Source organism: Calliphora vicina, chromosome 4 (assembly GCF_958450345.1).
Source record: "Calliphora vicina chromosome 4, idCalVici1.1, whole genome shotgun sequence".
Classification (NCBI taxonomy): domain Eukaryota; kingdom Metazoa; phylum Arthropoda; class Insecta; order Diptera; family Calliphoridae; genus Calliphora; species Calliphora vicina.
Window position 1 is genome coordinate 77,680,524 of NC_088783.1, and position 19,965 is coordinate 77,700,488.

At 29.6% G+C, this 19,965-nt stretch overlaps 1 protein-coding gene across 2 annotated transcripts in view; it reads right to left on the reverse strand.

The window, feature by feature from the left end:
* NetA (Netrin-A) overlaps positions 1-12,066 on the reverse strand; it is a 238,081-nt gene extending 226,015 nt beyond the window's left edge. The window contains exons 1-2 of one of the 2 annotated variants that reach the window (XM_065507431.1): positions 11,613-12,066; positions 7,785-9,386 (exon numbers count right to left, since the gene is read on the reverse strand). In XM_065507431.1, coding sequence (XP_065363503.1) covers positions 7,785-8,973 — 1,189 coding nt within the window. In that variant the 5' untranslated portion in view covers positions 8,974-9,386; positions 11,613-12,066. The remainder of the gene's footprint in view (positions 1-7,784; positions 9,387-11,612) is intronic. The other variant, XM_065507432.1, reaches the window with a different exon arrangement.
* Positions 12,067-19,965: the final 7,899 nt, after the last annotated feature.

Below are 19,965 nucleotides of genomic sequence, written 5' to 3' on the forward strand. Positions count from 1 at the left end.
TTTAAACAGACAATCAGCCAGGAATTTTGCATGTTCAACATCAACTATAATTTTGTGAGACTTACAAAACGACTTAAAGTTAGAATGGTTAACGGCACTAGGAGTCAAATTCTAAACGCTATTAAAAACCAACTCTAACATTACAAGAGGGGCCAGTAGAATTTTCTTCAGTTATTGTATTACAAAACTTTGGCAGTCAGCTATGCACACATTCATTTAGTTACTCAGTTTTGTGTTTATTACCACAACTAAATAGAAGTAACAAGATTTGAGTAGAAAAATCTTTAGAGCAGGCAAGAGGCGAGAAGAAAGTGGGCAGCAAATGAAATTGATTTCAAACCTAGTCTATGTGTCTGGCAGTCACTCAGTGTGTTGACTGTAACCATGAAAATGGAAACGAAACCAACCAACCAACCATTTCATAACAATTTACAATTCATTCATACTTTTAAATAGTAGTTTAAAGTTATTGAGAATTGTATCTATGTAACTCTGTATGTTCTATGTAATACTGTATCTTCTGTGTGCGTTTGACTTAAGGCCTTTCAGTATTTCTTTGCATTTCAGATATGAGCGGAAGCTTAAAGCGTGTAAATGATGGTTTAATTAAATCACTTTTTTTTGTGTAGCCATGTATTTATATTTACTTTATTGGCTTTTATATTGCTCTTCAACCAGTAACTCTTTTTTTTTTGCCTGCTCATCGTCGTCAAAGACAACATCATCTTTAACAGAAATCATGGCCAGCCTCATCATTATCGTCATCATTTTGTATTTTATAATGAGCTGTCATTTATCTATTAGAATTATTTTATTACAAAAACCCCTCGTGCTTAGTTTGATAATGATTTTTTAAATGTTTTGCTATTTATTATTGGCTTTAACGTTTCCTTAGAATTTTATTTCAATTGAGCTTTTATCGCGTTGATGGTGGTCACGATACCGTAAACATTTTTCATGGTGGCAGTGGTGATGGTGGTATTAACGGCACCAATCAAAAAAAATGGCCAAGTTTAGGAAGAAGTTTGTGTGTGAGTTTGAAGTTTGCATACGCATTATTAATTACCAGCAATTTTTATCATGGTTGGGCTTCATTTTGCCTCATTACATTTTTGCGGGTTTCTAATAAATTTGATTTTAAATATTTGGGGAAAAATCTTTAAGTTTCCATTTCATTAAATGATACCATTTCCTTTTAATTAGTTGTAATTGATAAGCTTAAGAAAATATAGATAGTACCTTATTTTATTTTACTAGATTTTGATGAAATTCAAAATTTATATTCTATACTTATCAGTCTAATACTTGATATAATATTTTCCGACTTTTTTATAAATGAAATTCTTATCCTAAACGAGAATTCCAAAACGATTATTAAAGTTAACAAAGGTTTACAACAGGATATTTTTATGGAAAAAGTGCTTAATAAACCTTTATTAACTTTAATAAATAATTTGAATTCATTTTTATAAATCACTAGCTGAACCCAGTCCGCGTTGCTGGCCTTTGAAAACATCTGTTTTATATTGCATCTCGATCTCGATTTTAATATACCTTTGTCGGACAAAGTCTGTGCACCAACCTTTAATGTTAATACATGTAGTGGCATTTCGGCTGTTTCCAATGAATTCAAAAATTCAGTATGGAAATTTCTTATTCATGCACCTCATATTGTTTATCACAGATCGAAAATCAAAAATCTGACTTTACACTGAAGATTCCGTGAAAATTTCATCAAAATCGGTCCAGCCATTTTTGAGTCCATACGGAACTCAAATGAAATATGTAGATAGATAGGGAATTAGCAGTACATATAATGTAAAAATTGGATTTTTACACACTCGTGAGTCTTTATTTTATAACTGCACATAACTTTTAAACCATACAATGCACAACATTATAAGGAGTGAGATCGAAAAATTCTTAACATACATATATGTTTATAAAAAAGAAACCACTAAACTTACAGCTTTAATTTTTTTTTTATTTGATTGAAATTATTATTACAATTTACAAAAAAAATTATTTTTATAGTTTTAATCACTAGTGATGAAATTTTGAACCTTTTTCGGAAACCCTTCCATTAACGTTTTTATAGTGCTTTCTGTCACTTTGCTCGAACATGTAGTCCATCTCCGTTTAAAATCTACCACACTTTTGGACACCTTTTTTGTACTCTTCAATTCTCTTTTAACAAGAGCCCAATATCTCTCCACTGGCCTTAGCTCCGGGCAGTTTGGAGGATTTGCCTCTCTTGGTACAAATACCACATTATTGTTCTTGTACCACTCAAGGGCTTGTTTGCCATAGTGACAGGATGCCAAGTCAGGCCAAAAATAAGTGGACACATTATGAAGTCTTATGAATGGAAGCAGCCTTTTTTGTAAACATTCCTTGATGTAAATTTCGGTATTTATAGAGCCCGTTGTAACAAATGAGTGGCTTCTTTTGCCGCAACTGCATATTGCTTGCCATACCAAGAACTTTCTGGGAAATTTTGTCTGCTTTTGGGTCCTAAACTTTTCTTCAACATTCCCTCGAGCATCAGCAACATAAAATTTTTGACCTGGAAGTTGCGAAAAATCTGCCAGAACATACGTTTCGTCATCCATTATGCAGCAAGAATATTTTTTTATAAAACTTGACTTCAATTTCCGTGCTCTGTTTTTGGCCTCTAAATTTTTAGTAGCGTTCCTGTCAGGAACTTTTTGAGCCTTGTATGTTTTTAAACCTGCATTAGCTTTAACTTTTCGTACCAAATAGTCCGAGCACTGAGCTAACCGGGCTGCTTTCCTACCGGATGTGTTGGGAGCTCTTTTGAAAATGCGTTCTATTTTTTTGGCTTTAGAAACATCATGTGGACCATTCCTTCTACCTGAACCAGGTTTTCTATCAACTGACAAGTTCTCCCGGTACTGTTTAATAACATTGGAAACAGTTTGACGGCAGACCTTTGTATGCTTGGCCAACTTTTTGTAAGACCAAGTTGGGTTTTGTTGAAAATATTTAATAATTTCAGTACGCACTTTTTTCTGGTCACTCATTTTAAACAGATTAACAAAAAAATTAATATAATTGACATTACACATAATAACTGACATGTTTTTCAAAGGTAACTTGATCAAAAAAAAATTCAAATAATACTTGGGTTAAAAAATGTAATGAAAAACGTGTGTTAAGAATTTTTCGATCTCACTCCTTAGTTGATTGTATTTTAAAGATAAAGATATGTCCTTTAAATCAGTTGCATAAATCACTTTTCTTTCAAAACTTCAATTCTTGAGTTATAATATTCAAAGGTTTATATCTGAAAAATAACATTTTTTAATTTAAAATAAAAACCAGAGCAGACAAATCTGACTGCAGACCGCTTTGGGAAGGATCATCTCATTAGAATCAATCAAAAAAAATCAAAATTTAACGTTGATGTTAATGAACATGTGAGTCATGTTTAAAGCGAAATAAATTTTTATCCGGACATACTATTTCAACATGCGAAATATTTCCTGAAAGGATTTAATCTTTTCTTTATGGATTTAGAAAAATACCCTCATGTTCTTGTGTTATTTTCGAAAAAAAAATTATCAAAAAATTTAAACATATTTTTTTTGGATTATCTGAGAATAAAATAGTATTTTTTTTTGATTTGAAAAAGGACATTATTATTTCAACAGCAATAGAGATAAGATTAAAATTGTGATGCCAAGTTGATTATCTCAGTACAAGGGAAACTCGGTCATTCTGGACCAAAGATCCAATTATTTGGAAACATTTATTTTAAAATCTCTTATAGTTATTATTTTACATCGTGTCAACTATAATATTCATTATTAATTTTTCAAACCAAACTTACTCAACTGAAGTTTTAAAATAATTGAGTTATATCCCCTGATAAAAGGAAAGTGACACTGAACTAGTCACATGGGAAGGATTCTAGTTATTCTTGTTCCGTTCCCGAACAAGTCTGCCTCACAAAATTTAATTAATTTTCAAAATTTTTAGTTAAAATTCATTCGAACTTTGTTTACTTTTAACCCATTGGGACAAGTGATGTTTTCACTTTCAACTAGTGATGGAATTAGTGCATTTAGAGCAATTAACACAAATTTACTATAGGCTTAAACAGGCTGAGTGTATCAGTGATATTGGTTTTTTAATAAATCAATATTTGTTCTATAATTCTAATATAAACATTATATTCCCAAACATTTCCATGCAAAAACAAAAATACAAGTTGTAGATCGCATAAATTAGTTTGGGTCGCAATTATTGTAGTCTAGTTTATCTGACTGAAAACCCTTGCTCTACTATCGTTGCAGCTAAGCTACCGTTACGCAAAATATGTTAAAATTCCGTTACCGAAATAATTCAAATTAGCTTTTACGTTACCTTTTAACCGTTGCGAATCGGTTGCCAACCTTGCTAAAATGTTAGAATAAATGACAAGTAGAAGTTGCATCATTTCAATGACTAATATTAAAAATTTTATTTTCTGCAATATTAATTTGAATTAAACTAATTATTCAATAACTTTGTAGAGTTAATATCATTGGCCCATAATCACAGTCAAACACTAAAGTCGTTTCTTTTTAGAAACAACTTTAAAATAAAAACCTGCTTTTAATTATTTTGCAACTATAGTCAAAATTAAAGTGTGTTTTAAATTGAACCGACTTTAACTGGGTGCCACCTCAAATGTAGAAAATGTTTTCATACAATATACAAAAAAATATAGACAAGTGGCACCGCTGAACAGTTGACATAGAAAATACAAAAAAGGTAAACAATAAAAGTAACAGCGAAATCTAAAGAAAAAAAGCAAATTGTGGTGGAAAAATGCAAAAAATAAGATTAATATCATAATAAGGATATTTTGGTTCTAATTTTATTGATAACTGTATAATAATTGCAAAATCTGAGCCTTTTTTACTTGAGGAAGAACAGCTGATGCTGTTGTTAAATGATTTAAATACAGCTTCAGCTGGTTTTATATTTACAGTCGACTTTAACGTCAAAAGTATATTTTATCTTGTCTATGGTAGACCTAAAGTCCACTCTTAAGTAAAGACGTCTTTATTTCTCTTAAAATATACTTTATTTCTGACTATGATTATGGGCCATTATCTTTATCTATCTCCAGTGTACAAGTGGAGGTAGGTGTGGCTATATTACGCCCACCTTCCATACAAACAAAAAAATCTAAATGAGTTCAGTCGAACACTTTGTTGTAAAACACACTCCGTTGGATTTTTTCGTATTAATGTATAATCCGAGACTTTATTCGATTCTTAAAAACATTTCTAATCGGTATCAGATTATTTGGTTAAGTTTGAAATATTTGTCGAGAGAATTTTTAATCTAAGGACTGAGATCGAAAAATTCTTAACATAAATAAATGTTGCAGTTTTTTTTTATTTGATAGAAATTATTATTACATTTTACAAAAACAAAATATTTTTATAGTTTTAATCACTAGTGATGAATTTGCGAACCTTTTCAGCCAAAAATATGTGAACACATTAAGAAGCATGCTATTTTATAAACATTCCTTGATGTAAATTTCGGTATTTATAGAACCCTTTGTAACAAATGTTTTGCTTATTTTGCCTCAACTGCATATTGCTTGCTATACCCAGATTTTTTTGGGAAAATTGTCTGCTTCTGGGTCCTAATCATTTTTACAACATTCCAGCAACGTAAAAATATTGACCTGGAAGCTATATTTCCACGACATACGTTTCTTCGTCCATTATGCAGGTATATTTTTTTTTTTTATAAAATTTGAGATCAATTTCCGAGCTCTGTCTTTGGCCTCTAAATTTTTAGCAGAGTTCCTATCATGAACTTTTTGAGCCTTGTATATTTTTAAACCTGCATTGGCTTTAACTTTTCGTGCCAAATAGTCCGAGTATTGATCTAACCGGACTGCTTTCTTACCAGATATGTTGGGAGCTCTTTTGAAAATACTTTCTATTTATGGGCTTCAGAAACATCATATGGACCATTTCATCTACCTGAACCAGGTTTTCTATCAACGGACATGATCTCCCGATACTGTTTAATGACATTGGCATCAGTTTGACGGCAGATCTCTGATTGTTTGGCCAACTTTTTGTAGGACCATGTTTTGTTTTGTTAAAAATATTTAATAATTTTAGTACGCACTTTTTCATTTTAATCAAATTAACAACAAATGAACACACAGATAAAACAGATTCGTTATAGCAACCGAAATTGTTGCCAATCGAATGATTCGGTTGTACACATAGAATTTTTCAGTTCTAACAACAGAAAATCAGTTGATAAAGAAAAATTTCAGTTGAGGCAACCAAACTTTAGTTACCCATTCCAAAATACTGTAGCCACAACTGTAAAATTCGGTCACTAATACAGAATCATTCGATTGGAAACAAATTCGGTTGCTATCACGAATCTGTTTTCTCTGTGCATTTAAACTTAATAACTGACATGCTTTACAAAGGTAACTTGATAAAAAAAATCAAATAATACTTGGGTTAAAAGTTTTAATGAAAAACGTGTGTTAAGAATTTTTCGATCTCAGTCCTTAGTTAATTCAAAATAATACAATAGAAATCCAGAAGTAGTGAATGAAATTGCCTCATAATTAATTTATTTTCTATGTAGACACGATTATAATTCAATATCAACGACTCATTTCATATTTCTTTATACCCGTTATATGCAGAAAGTTAGTCTTTTCAAATCTACATTCGATACCATTTCAAAATTCTAGTTTTTCATGTATTGAATACATAACATCTATGGATTGAATGAATCAAATAATTTTAAACTAAATTTTCGCAGTTACAACTAAAAATCTATTGATAGATTTAAACTATTTAATTGACATCAAATTTTGTTGTTCCAATGAATGGATTTTCTCAGTAAATAAATAAACAGTAGCATTTAAGATATTTGTTTAGTACAAGTTAGATATCCAACTCCAACATGAGCTCAACTGATCATTTGGACAAAAACGACCTTGCAACTACAACATGCTATAAGTTGTATGTTGAAGTTAGAAGTTGAGGTTTGCATGTAATATCATTATCGAACATCATGATTAAATAAGTTTTTGCATGAAATCTTCTCAAAGTTCAATTTCTGAGACTAAGTGGATAAACAATAGACCTAAATTAATTTGGTATTATATCAGGACTTAATTCTCTTAATTAATTTTTGAATTTAAATTCAAATCTAATAGATTTGAAATAAATTTTGTTTACAATTTCAAAGAACAAAATCACACATTAATCTCTATATTAATCGTAGTGGAAGTGGCCACCAATTAAAACCAGCACGTGCTACTAACTGAAGCTGTCTTTCAAAATAGTGAAATGATTAATGAATAAACACATATCTAAGCCTCTATTAGAAATCAGAGCAAAAAGAAAAATAGTTTTATAACAAAAAAATAAAAAAAATTTGCCTACAAAATCCAACATGTGTTGAAATAATATAAAACTACACTCCATTAAATTAATCAAGCCAATGAAGCAGTTAATGCAACACGTTTCCAATGTTGTTGTTAATGTGAATAATGCTGCTTCACATTGGCAAATAAACTAAAAGCAAAACAACAACAAAAATAACCCTGGCTACTTAAGAACTTTAGCAAACAAAAACTAAAAAGCCTTTCTCCCATCTACGAATACATATTGTAGTTTAGCAATTTAGAGAGAGAGAAACAAAATGACACGTGCTTCACAATAAACACAAAAAATACATAAATATTGCAACAAAACTTGACAAGTAGTACTTACTTTTACATTCATTGGCATCACGTGTCGTGGCACGACCCCAGGGACGATCGAAATGGAATGGCTTGCAACGTTCACAATCGCGGCCGGCGGTATTATGCTTGCACTCACAGGTCAATACGCCATGATGATCTGTTATGCACTTGGAGGCATGACCATTGCATTTGCAACGTCCACCCACAGAAAAATCCGAAACAGCATAGTGTAGACCAGAACTAGCAGCCAATGCTGTAGCGGAACCCCCTATTATAGAGTTGGTTTGATCGAGAGCATTAATGATTAACGAATTGGGTTCATTGTATTTGCCGGACTTGACATCTGCAGTTTTTTCGCCGGGATTATCCAAAGTAATGAGAGCATTAGTTTCGGGCATTTGTAGGCGATGGAAAATCACTTTAATATCGGTAGCTGTCACCCAATCTTGTAAAACAGGTGAAGCATCTAAATCCTTGGCTGAGGGCCTACCCTCAAGAGTACTAAAGGCTATCCGGGAGCCTTGTAGGCCGCCCATAATATCACTGGTATGACGATGGGAATCAGTACATCTGGCTTCCTGTTCATTGTGTTTGTTAATAGTGGCCCGATTAGCACGACCATAGACCCGTCTACATTGCGAGCTATAGAACTGGAATGGCTGCCAGGTTTTGCCATAATCCGAACTTTTATATATGGCTATGGAATCGGGCTTGGGTGCCTTAGGACAAAATTGCAAACTAACATAAGTCAATTCATATTTCTTGCCTAACGACAATGTTAAGGTAACATTATCCGGGGGAGCATTGGGATTGGAAACTGGTGCGATAGGTTCTGATCTCCAGCAGGTGACATTGTTGGGATTATTTAAATCGGTTAAAGCCAAAGAGGAAAATCTTTTTTGAGGATTGCTATTATCACATATATTACAAGTCATATCCTGAGACATGCTGCCGGTTAGGGTAGACGCTGCCGTTTCACAATATCTTTGTGGATTATCCATGCCACAAGTACTGGAGGCTAGAACTGGTGCTCCATAGGCGGCATTTACAAAATCGGGAATACATTTACGGGCCTTATCATCATCGTAGCAGGGATCTGAAGGAGCCTGCGCTGCAAACATTTTCAAATACACATCACTGGGTATGGCTTGAGAAGAGGGCAGATTCACCATAGCCAGCCAGAGAATTAGTAGGAGACATATCAGTTTGGGTATCATTGTGCAGGTGGGGTTTCTTGTTTTAACTGTGTAAATCACTTTATTGTTTTGAGGTTGTATAGATAGTTTTGAATGAGTTTGTGTTGTTTTTTGTTTAGTTGAATTTTTTTTTTTTAATTTCTCATATTTAAACTAAAAAAGTTTTAATTTAGTCCATTAATTTTATACACAATTTATTTTTTGTGTTTTCGTTTAAAATTTTCTTTTTCAATTTCGTATATTTTGCAATATGTATTTAAATTCGTTTGTGGTTAGAAAAAATTTTATTTCTTATTTTGTTTATATTTTGCTGTATTTTTATGGCTTTTTCACTGTTTATTTTTATTTTTTGTAATTTCAAATTTACATTTGTTTAAAGTTTCGTAAGTCGTTTGTTTTGTTTTAAATTTAGATGTTCGAATTCTTTTCTTAAGCTATTTATTTCAAATAAATGTAAATATTTGCTAATTTAGAAATGTTTGTTAAATTTTTAATTCAAAACTTTTGTAAAAAAAAACAAAATTTACAAATATCGAAATCAAATGAAAATTTGTATGCAGCAGTTATTTATAAATTTTCATAATTTAATTTATTTGTAATTTATTATTATCTAAAATTGCAAGTCGGTTCTAAAAAAATTGATATTCATATTTTTAAATTAGAATTTAATGAATTTGAAAAAAATTCTAATTCGGAAAAAAATGTTTTTTTTTTTAATTTAACTAAAAATTTCTTAATTTCAATTTGTTTAAAAAAAATTTTGAATTAAAATATTTTGAAAATTTTGAATTAAAATATTTTGAAAATTTTCAATTAAAATATTTTGATAATTTTCAATTAAAATATTTTGAAAATTTTGAAATAAAAAAATTTCGAATTCGAATTCAATTTTAGAATTCATAGTTTTAGAAAATCATAAAATATTTTTATTTTTAATATAAAATTTCAAAATCTTGAAATTAAATAAAAAATATTTTAAAATTTTTTTTATTTGGTTTCAAATTTAGAATTCATAGTTTTAAGAAATCGTAAAATTTTTATATTTTCAAAATAATATTTCACAATTTTGAAATAAACTAAATTTTTTTAAAAATTTTTTAATTTGGATAAAAAAATCATTTTTTTATACAATTAATATTTTTGTAAATATAGATTTTTTATAAAATTAATTTATCAAATTTTAACATTTGTCTAACATCAAATGGAACATTTTTTAAAAAAATTTAAATAATTTTTTTTTTATGTATTTCTTACAAGTTATTTAAATATTTTCATTTACTAAATTTGGATTTTTTAATTATGTAAAAATATCGATTTTTTATAATATATAAAAATAAAATCTAAAATTTCATAAATTAGAGTTTGTTATTAAAAATTTTAAAATGTTTTTTATAAAAATATTGAAGTTTTAATGATATTAAAATTAAATTTTAAGATATATTAATTTTTTTCCAATATTTTGGGGAAAAAAAATTTATTCGAAATATTGACAATTTTTGAAAACTTTGAAATATTTTTAAATTTTGAAAAATTTTAGATAATAATTTTTTTTTAAAATTTCAAAATTTTTGTTTTTAATTTGGATTAGATATTTTGTTTTACTAAATTTAATTCTTTTTAAAAATATATTTTTTTTTTGTAAAATTTATTTTGAAAAAAATATTGTGGAATTTTATTTTTAAAAAAATTCAAATTAAATTGATTAAAGTTAACAAGTTACATATTTAAATATTTTAAAAATATCGATTTTTTATAAAATAATCAAATCAAAAATTGCAAAGGTTTGAGTTTATATATGTTATTAAATATTTTAAGATGTTTTTTAAAAAAGAAATATTGAAATTTAATGATTTTTAAAAATATTGATTTTTATAAAATTTTGAAAAAAGTTAATTGGAAGTATAGAAACTTTAATGTTTTTTGATTTTAGAATTAAACAATTTTTAAACAAAAATTAAGAATTTATTTTGAATATTTTTTTATTTCTCGTAAAAAATGAAAAATTTTTTATAAAAATTAATAAATCATTTGAGTATAAATATGATAAATTTCAGAATTTTTAAAAAATTTCCAATATAAAGTTTTTGTAAAATTTTAATTTCAGTATGTATTTTGAAGACATTTTTTTTATATATGTTGTAGAACATTTTTAGTTTATTTTTAACATTTTAGATTTTGATGTTGAATTTAATAAGTTTGATTTTATTTTAGATGTTTTAAAAAATGTAGTCTTGTGGTAAGTTCTCTTTTGAAAATTTCAGATTATATTTTTTTATATTTTATATATTTTACATACATATATTTTTTAATTTAGTCAAAATTTAGTTTTATATTATGAAATTTTAATGATTTTAGATATTTAATTTTTGGTTTCACTTTCAAAACCTTTTTGTGTTTAAGTGTAAGATTTCAATTGTTAAATCACAGATTCTTTTTTGATTAATTTTGATGCATTTGATTTTAAATTTTGAATATTTAAAAAAATATTGTTTTTTTAATTGCTGATTTTTTTTGTTTCCAATAATAAATTTTGTTGTAAATATTAATATTTTAGTTTGTTTTTTTAATTTCTCATTTTACACTCTTTTATTGTTAAATATAAATTTTTTATTTATTTCTTGATTCGTTAAGTTTTGTTAAAATTATTTCATTAAACTTACAATTTTATTATTTGTTTTTATTTTCAAACAAGTTTCGTTATTTTTTTTTTGGCAAATATTTTGCACTTTATTTTCTTTCTCTCTCACATAAATTTATACAATTCTTCGTTAGTTATCACTTAATTCTTATAAATTTGTGAAATATTTCGTTATTTATCCACTTAATTCATATTTTAAAAACACTTTCACGTTTTTAGTTTAACTGCCGTTAATTGAAACGCGCGCGCAACTAACTGTGTTGCCTTAAAACGGTTAAAAAAATGGCGTAAACGAAATTTACCGCTATTCGTTCGTACGTAAATAAAATCGTTTGCAATGCAAAAACAAATACTCCGTTTTAGTAGTAACAACGAAATAAATTTTTATCCGTAATTGAGAAGATAATTGCATGCGACGTATGCAAACGTCAAGTTCAGCTGCCTGTTCACAGTCAACTAAAACAAGATGATACACGCGCAAACACGTTCGTTCAGTACAGACGTTGTGTTTTTTGTTGTTGCTTTTGTTTATATTTTTGTTTACACACCAACAATACAACAACAACATCACCATACGAATGAGATGATCTAAAGGTATGGAGCGCATAGAACATTTACGGACGTGTAACGTAAAAAAAATTACACTCACAACTAAAAACACGAAACGGATGCTGTGTTTACACATTTAGCTAAGCCATTCAGTCAACCAGCCAGCCAACCAACCAAATAAACGATATGAGTTTTCCAAGCATTTGAATTTTTCTTGGTCGCCATAGTGAGTTTCATTCCCCCGGTCACAACCTTACAACCATAAACACAACCTCTTAACGAATCTGGTATGAAGCACACATGTTGCTTTGCTTTTGAAATTAAACAAAACACACAAATTGTTGCAGATGGGAAAACTACCTGATGCTAAAATGAAAACATAAATGTTAAAACGGAAGGGTTTGTGTCTAAACTAAAGAAATACTGTTATGTTGCAATTCTCTTATTTCCAACATAAATACTCTTTCTAAATTGTTTCATTAAATAACAAACTCACCAAATTCTCTTACTCTCACGCTCTTTCTGTTTTGTTTTTAATTTGTCATGTTGTATTTCCGCAAATCCACCTTTTACGAGTTGCGCCGTTTGTTGTGTGGGGAATTTCATTCATTTACATAATTTCAATTTCAGCAGGTGGTTGAAATGTATATGTTCGTCCTTCCTTTGCTCCTTTTGTTACAATTATTACAAGTTTTACATATTTTCTCCTCATTTACATTATTTTCCTTTAATGTTTTTGTTGCAAATTCCTTGTATTCTCTTTTATTCAAATGTATTTGGTTTTTGTTTGTGGATGCTGTTTTTTTTATGATGGTCATAAATAGTTGTCCGATTTTACATTTTTGTGGGCAACTAAATGTTGAGCATCAAATTGTCTTTGTTGTTACTGGTATCTGTTGCTTGTTGTCTGTCATCTATTGTTTTCACTGTGTGATTTTCTTTATAAGGTTTTTTTTATGAACACAAATACTTGAAGAGGACACTTCTTTTCTTTTTCAAATATTTCCTTGTGAGGTCAGAAAGTTGGTTCAATAGTTTAAATGACACCTTTTTGTTTACATTTGTATAAAAAAGTGTTAAAATAAAAGATTACCAGTAAGGTATTGACATAAGTTCTCTTGTTAACAACTTAAACAAATAATAAAGTTTATAAATGGTGAAAGCATTTCTAGTTATTCTGGGAAAGCAGGATTTAAGTCAAAATATAATGATAATACAAATGTTTCATAGACTTTTTAAGTAAAAGTTTCAAACTTGAACCCACAAACAAAGGTTTTTCTTATTATGGTATTTAGAATATCTGACAGTAATCTGTAAAATTTAATTCAGCATAGATCTTAATGACTAATGATGTTAATTAAATAATTTTTATTACCTAACAAAATTTTGTCTTTAAAAACTTATAAAATTGTGTAGGTGTAGATTAGGAAAGCTGTAATTAATTTTGATCTATTAATTTTTAGCTCCATAAAGTCCTGATCACAAATAGCTAATATTTTATAATAATTAAGTAAAAAATTATTTTAAAATGAATGAACTAAACGAAGCCAATGACGAATCAGGCTCTAGACTAACTATAAGACGGGTAAGGCAAAACCGTAATTTTTAACATGTATTGCAACATGTGGCATAGCGTTGTCATGATGGAATATTACGGTTTCATGTCTGGCTGCATATTTTTCGGCCATTGCTCGCTTTAAACGAATCAGTTGCATTCGGTACAGGTTCCGTATGATGGTCTGGCCAGATTTCATCAGCTCAGCGCCATGGATTCGATTGGTTGGCCGGGCTTCACATACGATCTCTTACTCTTCGGGTTATCGTAATGGATGTATATGTCATCGTATGTATAATCCGGTGCAAAAACTATTTTCTTTTATACGAGTAGCTTTAAAGCAGCATTTCAGACTTACAAAATCGTCTTTTAAGGTCTCTAAGCTTCAATTCATATGGGTCTCGTATATTTGAATGAAACTTGCTGCTTGCAAACTTTTTGAAATTGCTGATTGAGTAGCTCCCAATGATTTTGCAAGCTCTTGTTGAGTTTGACAATAATATTCATGGTGTAAGTCCTCCAATTCTTGGTCTTCAAACTTTTTTGGCTGGCCTTGGCGATCTTTGTCTTCCATGTCAAAATCACCAATTAGTGCTGTAAGGTTTCGAGCTTAAAGGTTATTTTTTGGGCTTAGCGTTAACGGTAGTCATCCTTTATACAGATATATAGAAATTCCAATTTGAAACTTTATATATCTGAGTTCTCCAAGCATTGAAGACATTAATGAAGCAAATATGGTTGAAAATTAATTGAAAATGTTTAGACTAAAATCTCCTTATTTCTTAAATATGTATCTCTATAATTATTAATTTCACATCTGCAAGTGAAAATTGCCCAAAACCCTAAAATTAATAAACGCTAATTTTTTCCAATCTTTTACTACTTCTGAATATAGATCATAAATGCGGTCTAATTACCTTAAAAATATGTTAAAAATTTCCGAAATAAAAAAATTATAATCATTCATCTACATACGTATGTATGTATGTATTTTGAAAATTTTTCATAATGCCGAATACCTAAGTTTGTTTTGAATAAACCAAAATAAAACCAACAATAAACAACAAGATTGTACGGGCTTTGTCCTTTCGGCATTTCAAAAATCGGGGTGAAAATATTTCGTGTATAATGGTCATACCACGAGCTAAATATGTTTCTCTTTGAGAAGGAATTGTTATACATTCCAAAATTTCTGAATGGAAATAATGCAAACCCTTATCAGTTGAGCTTTTTTCCGACATAACCTGAGAAATCTGCCTTTGTTCCCGATCAAATGTTTGTACTATTTGACAAATTTACTAATCGAAGCCTCTATAAGTAATAACGAGAGGAGGAAAATCTTGCGCCCTGTCAGTGGCTTAAAATTTTTTTTTATTAATTTTAAGATTTCCGTCGATTGAATGATTATGCCAAAAATCTCCCGATTTTTCATACCATTTGTAATATCAAATCAAATTTGGAATTTATAATATACATTTACTCAAAGTATTGGCCATTGTTAGCTATGACCTTTTCCCATCTTTCTGGCAACATATGGATTTGCAACCAAAAGACTGCTCATTTTTGAGGCCAAGAACGAATCAAGCCAATTTCGGATACTCTGTTCTGAAGTGTAGTGTATCCTAGAGAGAGCATTCTGTATCGATCGAAACAAATAGTAGTCGGACGGGCATGTTCTGGACAATAAGGCGGATGAGGAAACCCTTCCCAACCACTTCTTTCTATGTCTGGCCACATATTCTGGGAGTTTTTGGTCAAATGCTCTTTTCAATCGAATCTCAGCAGCTCATTTTCATGAAGAGTAATTTCATGGAGTTTTAATCTTCATGGAGTACTGCCTCCAATTCTTGATCTTTAAACTTTTTTTGGCTGTCCAGGGTGATCTTTGTCTTTCGTACGTTAAAACCGTTGGAACACATTCACCATAATCTTCGATGAGCAATCGGTGTGCTTCAACAGCACTTTTTTTCAAATTTTAAAAGTAAAGCAAAACTTCCCGCATATAACGCTATTTTGGCACAAAATTCGACATTTTCGAAGCATAAAAAACTTTGTTGTTTACACTATTACACATCTCACACAGACCCAAACAAGATCAAGGCTTCGTAGAGCCGATCTACCACCCCGCTAAGATGTGGCCCATATGAACATCAGCGCTCCCGTCAGAGAGCATTTAGTTTTAATTTTAGTTATAAGATTTTATTACTTATTGTCAGGCCTAAGTAGGCAGATTCGATAAATAAAAAAACGTTTAAAAAAAAAGTTTACACTATTTACAATGTTCAATAACTAAGTGAGAATAAATAAAATCTGTCACGTATCCTTCAAAATATAAATTATATGTTATTAAAAACAAAAACCGCTTTCAAAAGATATGACATCTATTGTAATGCCGTATTTTTATTCCAAAATACGCGAAATAGTAGCCAAAAAAATAAAAAAAATAACTCTAACCCAACATAAAGATAAAGGTCTACAAATTTTAAGAAACACAATGATGGATTATCACACACAGTTCACTGGGTAGAACAGAATTAACATAAAACTTGTAACGTGACTAGTTCCAAAGTGATAGGAATCAGTTCTATTTTTAACACTTTATATGAAGGTGACTTGTCACTCTAACATGATGATTTTCTAGTGGCGCTCAAATTGACACCATTTAGGCACTCTGAAACCGGTCACGATTAGGTAACTACCTAAAAGTTGATGTTATGTTCTGGAAATTATAACGTTTTTTGTTGATTTAATAATATGTTGGTACATATGTATATTAATATGTATTTGGAAAGCAGATATTTTTCTCTCATCTTTTTAAATTTGCTCTTATTTAATATTTCTTGCCACCTGAGATCTTTAAATTTCTATCATCTGCAATAACCAAGTGCTTAAAATTGGTTATGTTAACCAATTTTCTAATTGCAACCATCTGTCAGCCATAAAATTCTAGCAGAAGTTTTATATTAAACAAATTATTAATCAACTAATAAAGCATTTTTATAGGTTTTAAAGAAGAGAACCCAAATATACATCACATTCATCACATATTAGTTTAACAATTTCTAACCATATGTTGGCCATAAAATTGCAATCTGCAAAATGAAAAAAAAAACATTAAACTTAGTTAAAAGTCTAATAAATATAAAAAGAAAATAACAGCGATAATGACCTCTTCTTGAACAGCAACCATGTTTTCAAATAAATTAAAATAAATATTTTTTAAAAACAAATAAACACCCGAAATACGTGAGAAAATAATAAATTTTTTAAAACAACAATCAAATAAACTCCTACCAATCATAAGCAAAGCAATATTTCGTACGCAGTTTTAAAGACAAAAAAATCAGAGATTCTTAAAGGGGCTGTTAAATAAGCAAACGTTTTTAGCGTCATAATGTAAAGTGAACACATAATGCAGTTTGCTACAAGATAGTTTTAAATACCTTTATTGCCATTTGCTAAATGAATTGAATTATGTATGTTTATTTGGCATTTTGACACCTCTTAAAGAATCCCTGCCTGCCACAACAGCAACCGTGTTGAGGCAAAGAAAGTAAACAGCAAAACAAAAAAAAGTCTAAAACAATAATAAACACACATAAATTTTATAGTTGCAACATGTTATCTCGCAACTACCATTCACACATTTCTACACACTCGTCCTGGTATTCCTCACCATCATCGTATGTATCGGATCGGATGTATTTACTTACCCAACATAGTGGCATACATATGAATTTTCTGAATGTTTGCGTATATGGCCGAAAATAACAATAATAAATTCTCACCAGAATGAAAGAATGGGGCAACAAAAAGCTATAAATATAATTATATGAGATCAGAGCTCTCAAGGAACTTAATCGATGGAAAAACGCGCTACATTCACGTTAAAGCTTTTTTTTTAATTATCAGCACATGAGAAATCAGGAAGGCAATCTCACCACTTCCTGAAGAACTGAATAGTATTTGTTTTAATAATAAGAATTTTCGGTATCCAGATTTGTCGTCTTACATAAAGGGTGTTTGTGGTTTCAACAGATCGGCGCTACATGCGACATTGGGCATTCTGTACGATCGATTTGAGGGCATAGTCATGTGGAGGTGATGTGACATACATCTTCTATTATGACTGGTATCTAAAAGTGTTCAAAAAATGTGGGCCTGATAATATTCTAAGTGGTGTAATTCTCAAATTTATTATGTTATTTTCTGAAGCCCCTCTGTTCAAATCCGGAAGCTGATCCAACATTTGAAATTATAAAGGTAAAGCTAAATTGAAAATTATTCCCAAACTGTTTTAAAAAAATGGCCCATCAAATCCTTTCACATCGAGTTGTATCTTATCTAGTCCCAATCCAGCTCGAATTTAAAAATAATGTTCTGATACTATTAATCTGTTAGAATTTACAACTTATTCCGTCTTACTATCTATACGGATTTCAGTATGGCCGTCGATAAGTCGAATTATTACCATCTACGGTATACATTAGACAAAGTTGAATTTTTTCTCTTTTTCCTGAAATTAATGTCCCTCTACGCATCATACAAATTAACTTCTTTTCAGAGACTATAAGTCGAAGACTATATTCCTGTTATATCCGGAGTAGCGGAATGTAGTCGTCTGGGTCCAGTATTATTCCAAATATTCAGTAATGATCTACCATCTTGAATTCAGAATTTGAAAATACTGAATAATAGCTTTTCTTCAGCTTTGATACTCGAATTAGATCTGTATAATTTTAACCAAAATATAGTAATAAGAATTAAATACATCTGAGTTTGAAAAACATTTAAAGATTACCGAAATGCATACTACTAAAAAATATTAGGCTTCATCAAAATCTGTGGTAAAGTATTTGATGATCGCAGGCTAATGGTTTACTTCACTGGTCAGAACGATTTTGAAATATGCATCTATTGGCTGGGATCCACAAGTTCCTATAAATAAAATTCAATGCATCCAAAATCAATTTATTTTATTTTGTCTTTCCATTTAATTTATTTAGTCTATAGATACGAAAAATCCTTACAGACAAAAAATTTAAAACTAAATTTAATATTTAGAATAATTTATTTAATTAGGATTTAAAAATATCATTAGATTGTCTTATATCTAGATATTGACAAAAGGTGTTAAATAACCGAATTGATTTATTTAATGGTTTATTTCCGCCATAATCAGTTCTATGGAAAATAATTATGAATAAATTTAAATTTCCTTAGATATCTCTGAGGAAGAGAAATTTTAATATTATTCAATCGATCAGGGCAGTCTATGGTACCGCAAGAAATATTTCTTCTAACTTCTAAAGACTTCATTGAAATATAGATACATCTGTTTTCATTTAACTAAATTCGATCCCATGCAAATATTGGTTAATCAATTTAACACTTTATATTTGTTTGTTAAATTTTTGACTGATTCGACTATAATTGCAACCGATTCTATCCACCTGAATGAGCTACTAGCTGACGACTCTACGGTCTGTTGGTGCGTGCTCGAATTAGGGTTTGGGGTCCGGGAATTCCCGGGAAATTTAAATTTTTTTCCCGGGAAAAACGGGAAATTTAAAATTAATTAAAAATATAATATATTTAAATATGACATCTCTGCTTGATGAATGGCTTGTTCCAAATATTAGTGGAGGTTTTAAATACCATTAAGGATACAGTAGAAGCATTAAGCCGAAAAGAAACCATTTTTCTGATAGGTGATGCTATAATGAACACACTTTATGAACAACAGTTATCTAAAAATTCTACGATTTCTCAAAAAACGGTTCATTCAATTAAATTAAACCTAAAAACTTCAACATCATAAGATAAATTATAATATAAAAAAACAATGTTAAAAATTTATGGACAGCAAATGTATGAACGTCTATTTGACCACAATGTTCCCTGATCTGTTCAAAGCGTTGATGATGAGGTTTCCAAAGTACAAATGGAACAAAATTTTAAAAACCAATTAGAATATTCAATCAATATTGAAAGGAAAGCCCTAAACATTTAAAATCAAATGCTGAAAGTTTTAAGCGGGAATTAGATTTATTTGAAGCAAGTAGCAATCGGAGAATACATTTTGATTATCTTTATAATGCTTTAATAACGATAATGTAAAGCGAAAGAGTTTTCTGGTCGAATGACTTATTGAATGCATTAGTAATTTTGACAAATCAATTTTTTAAAAAAATTGTTCTATGACGGACATATAACATTATTATTATGATATAATAGCGGTATTCACAATGTAGAGTACTTTCTATAGGAA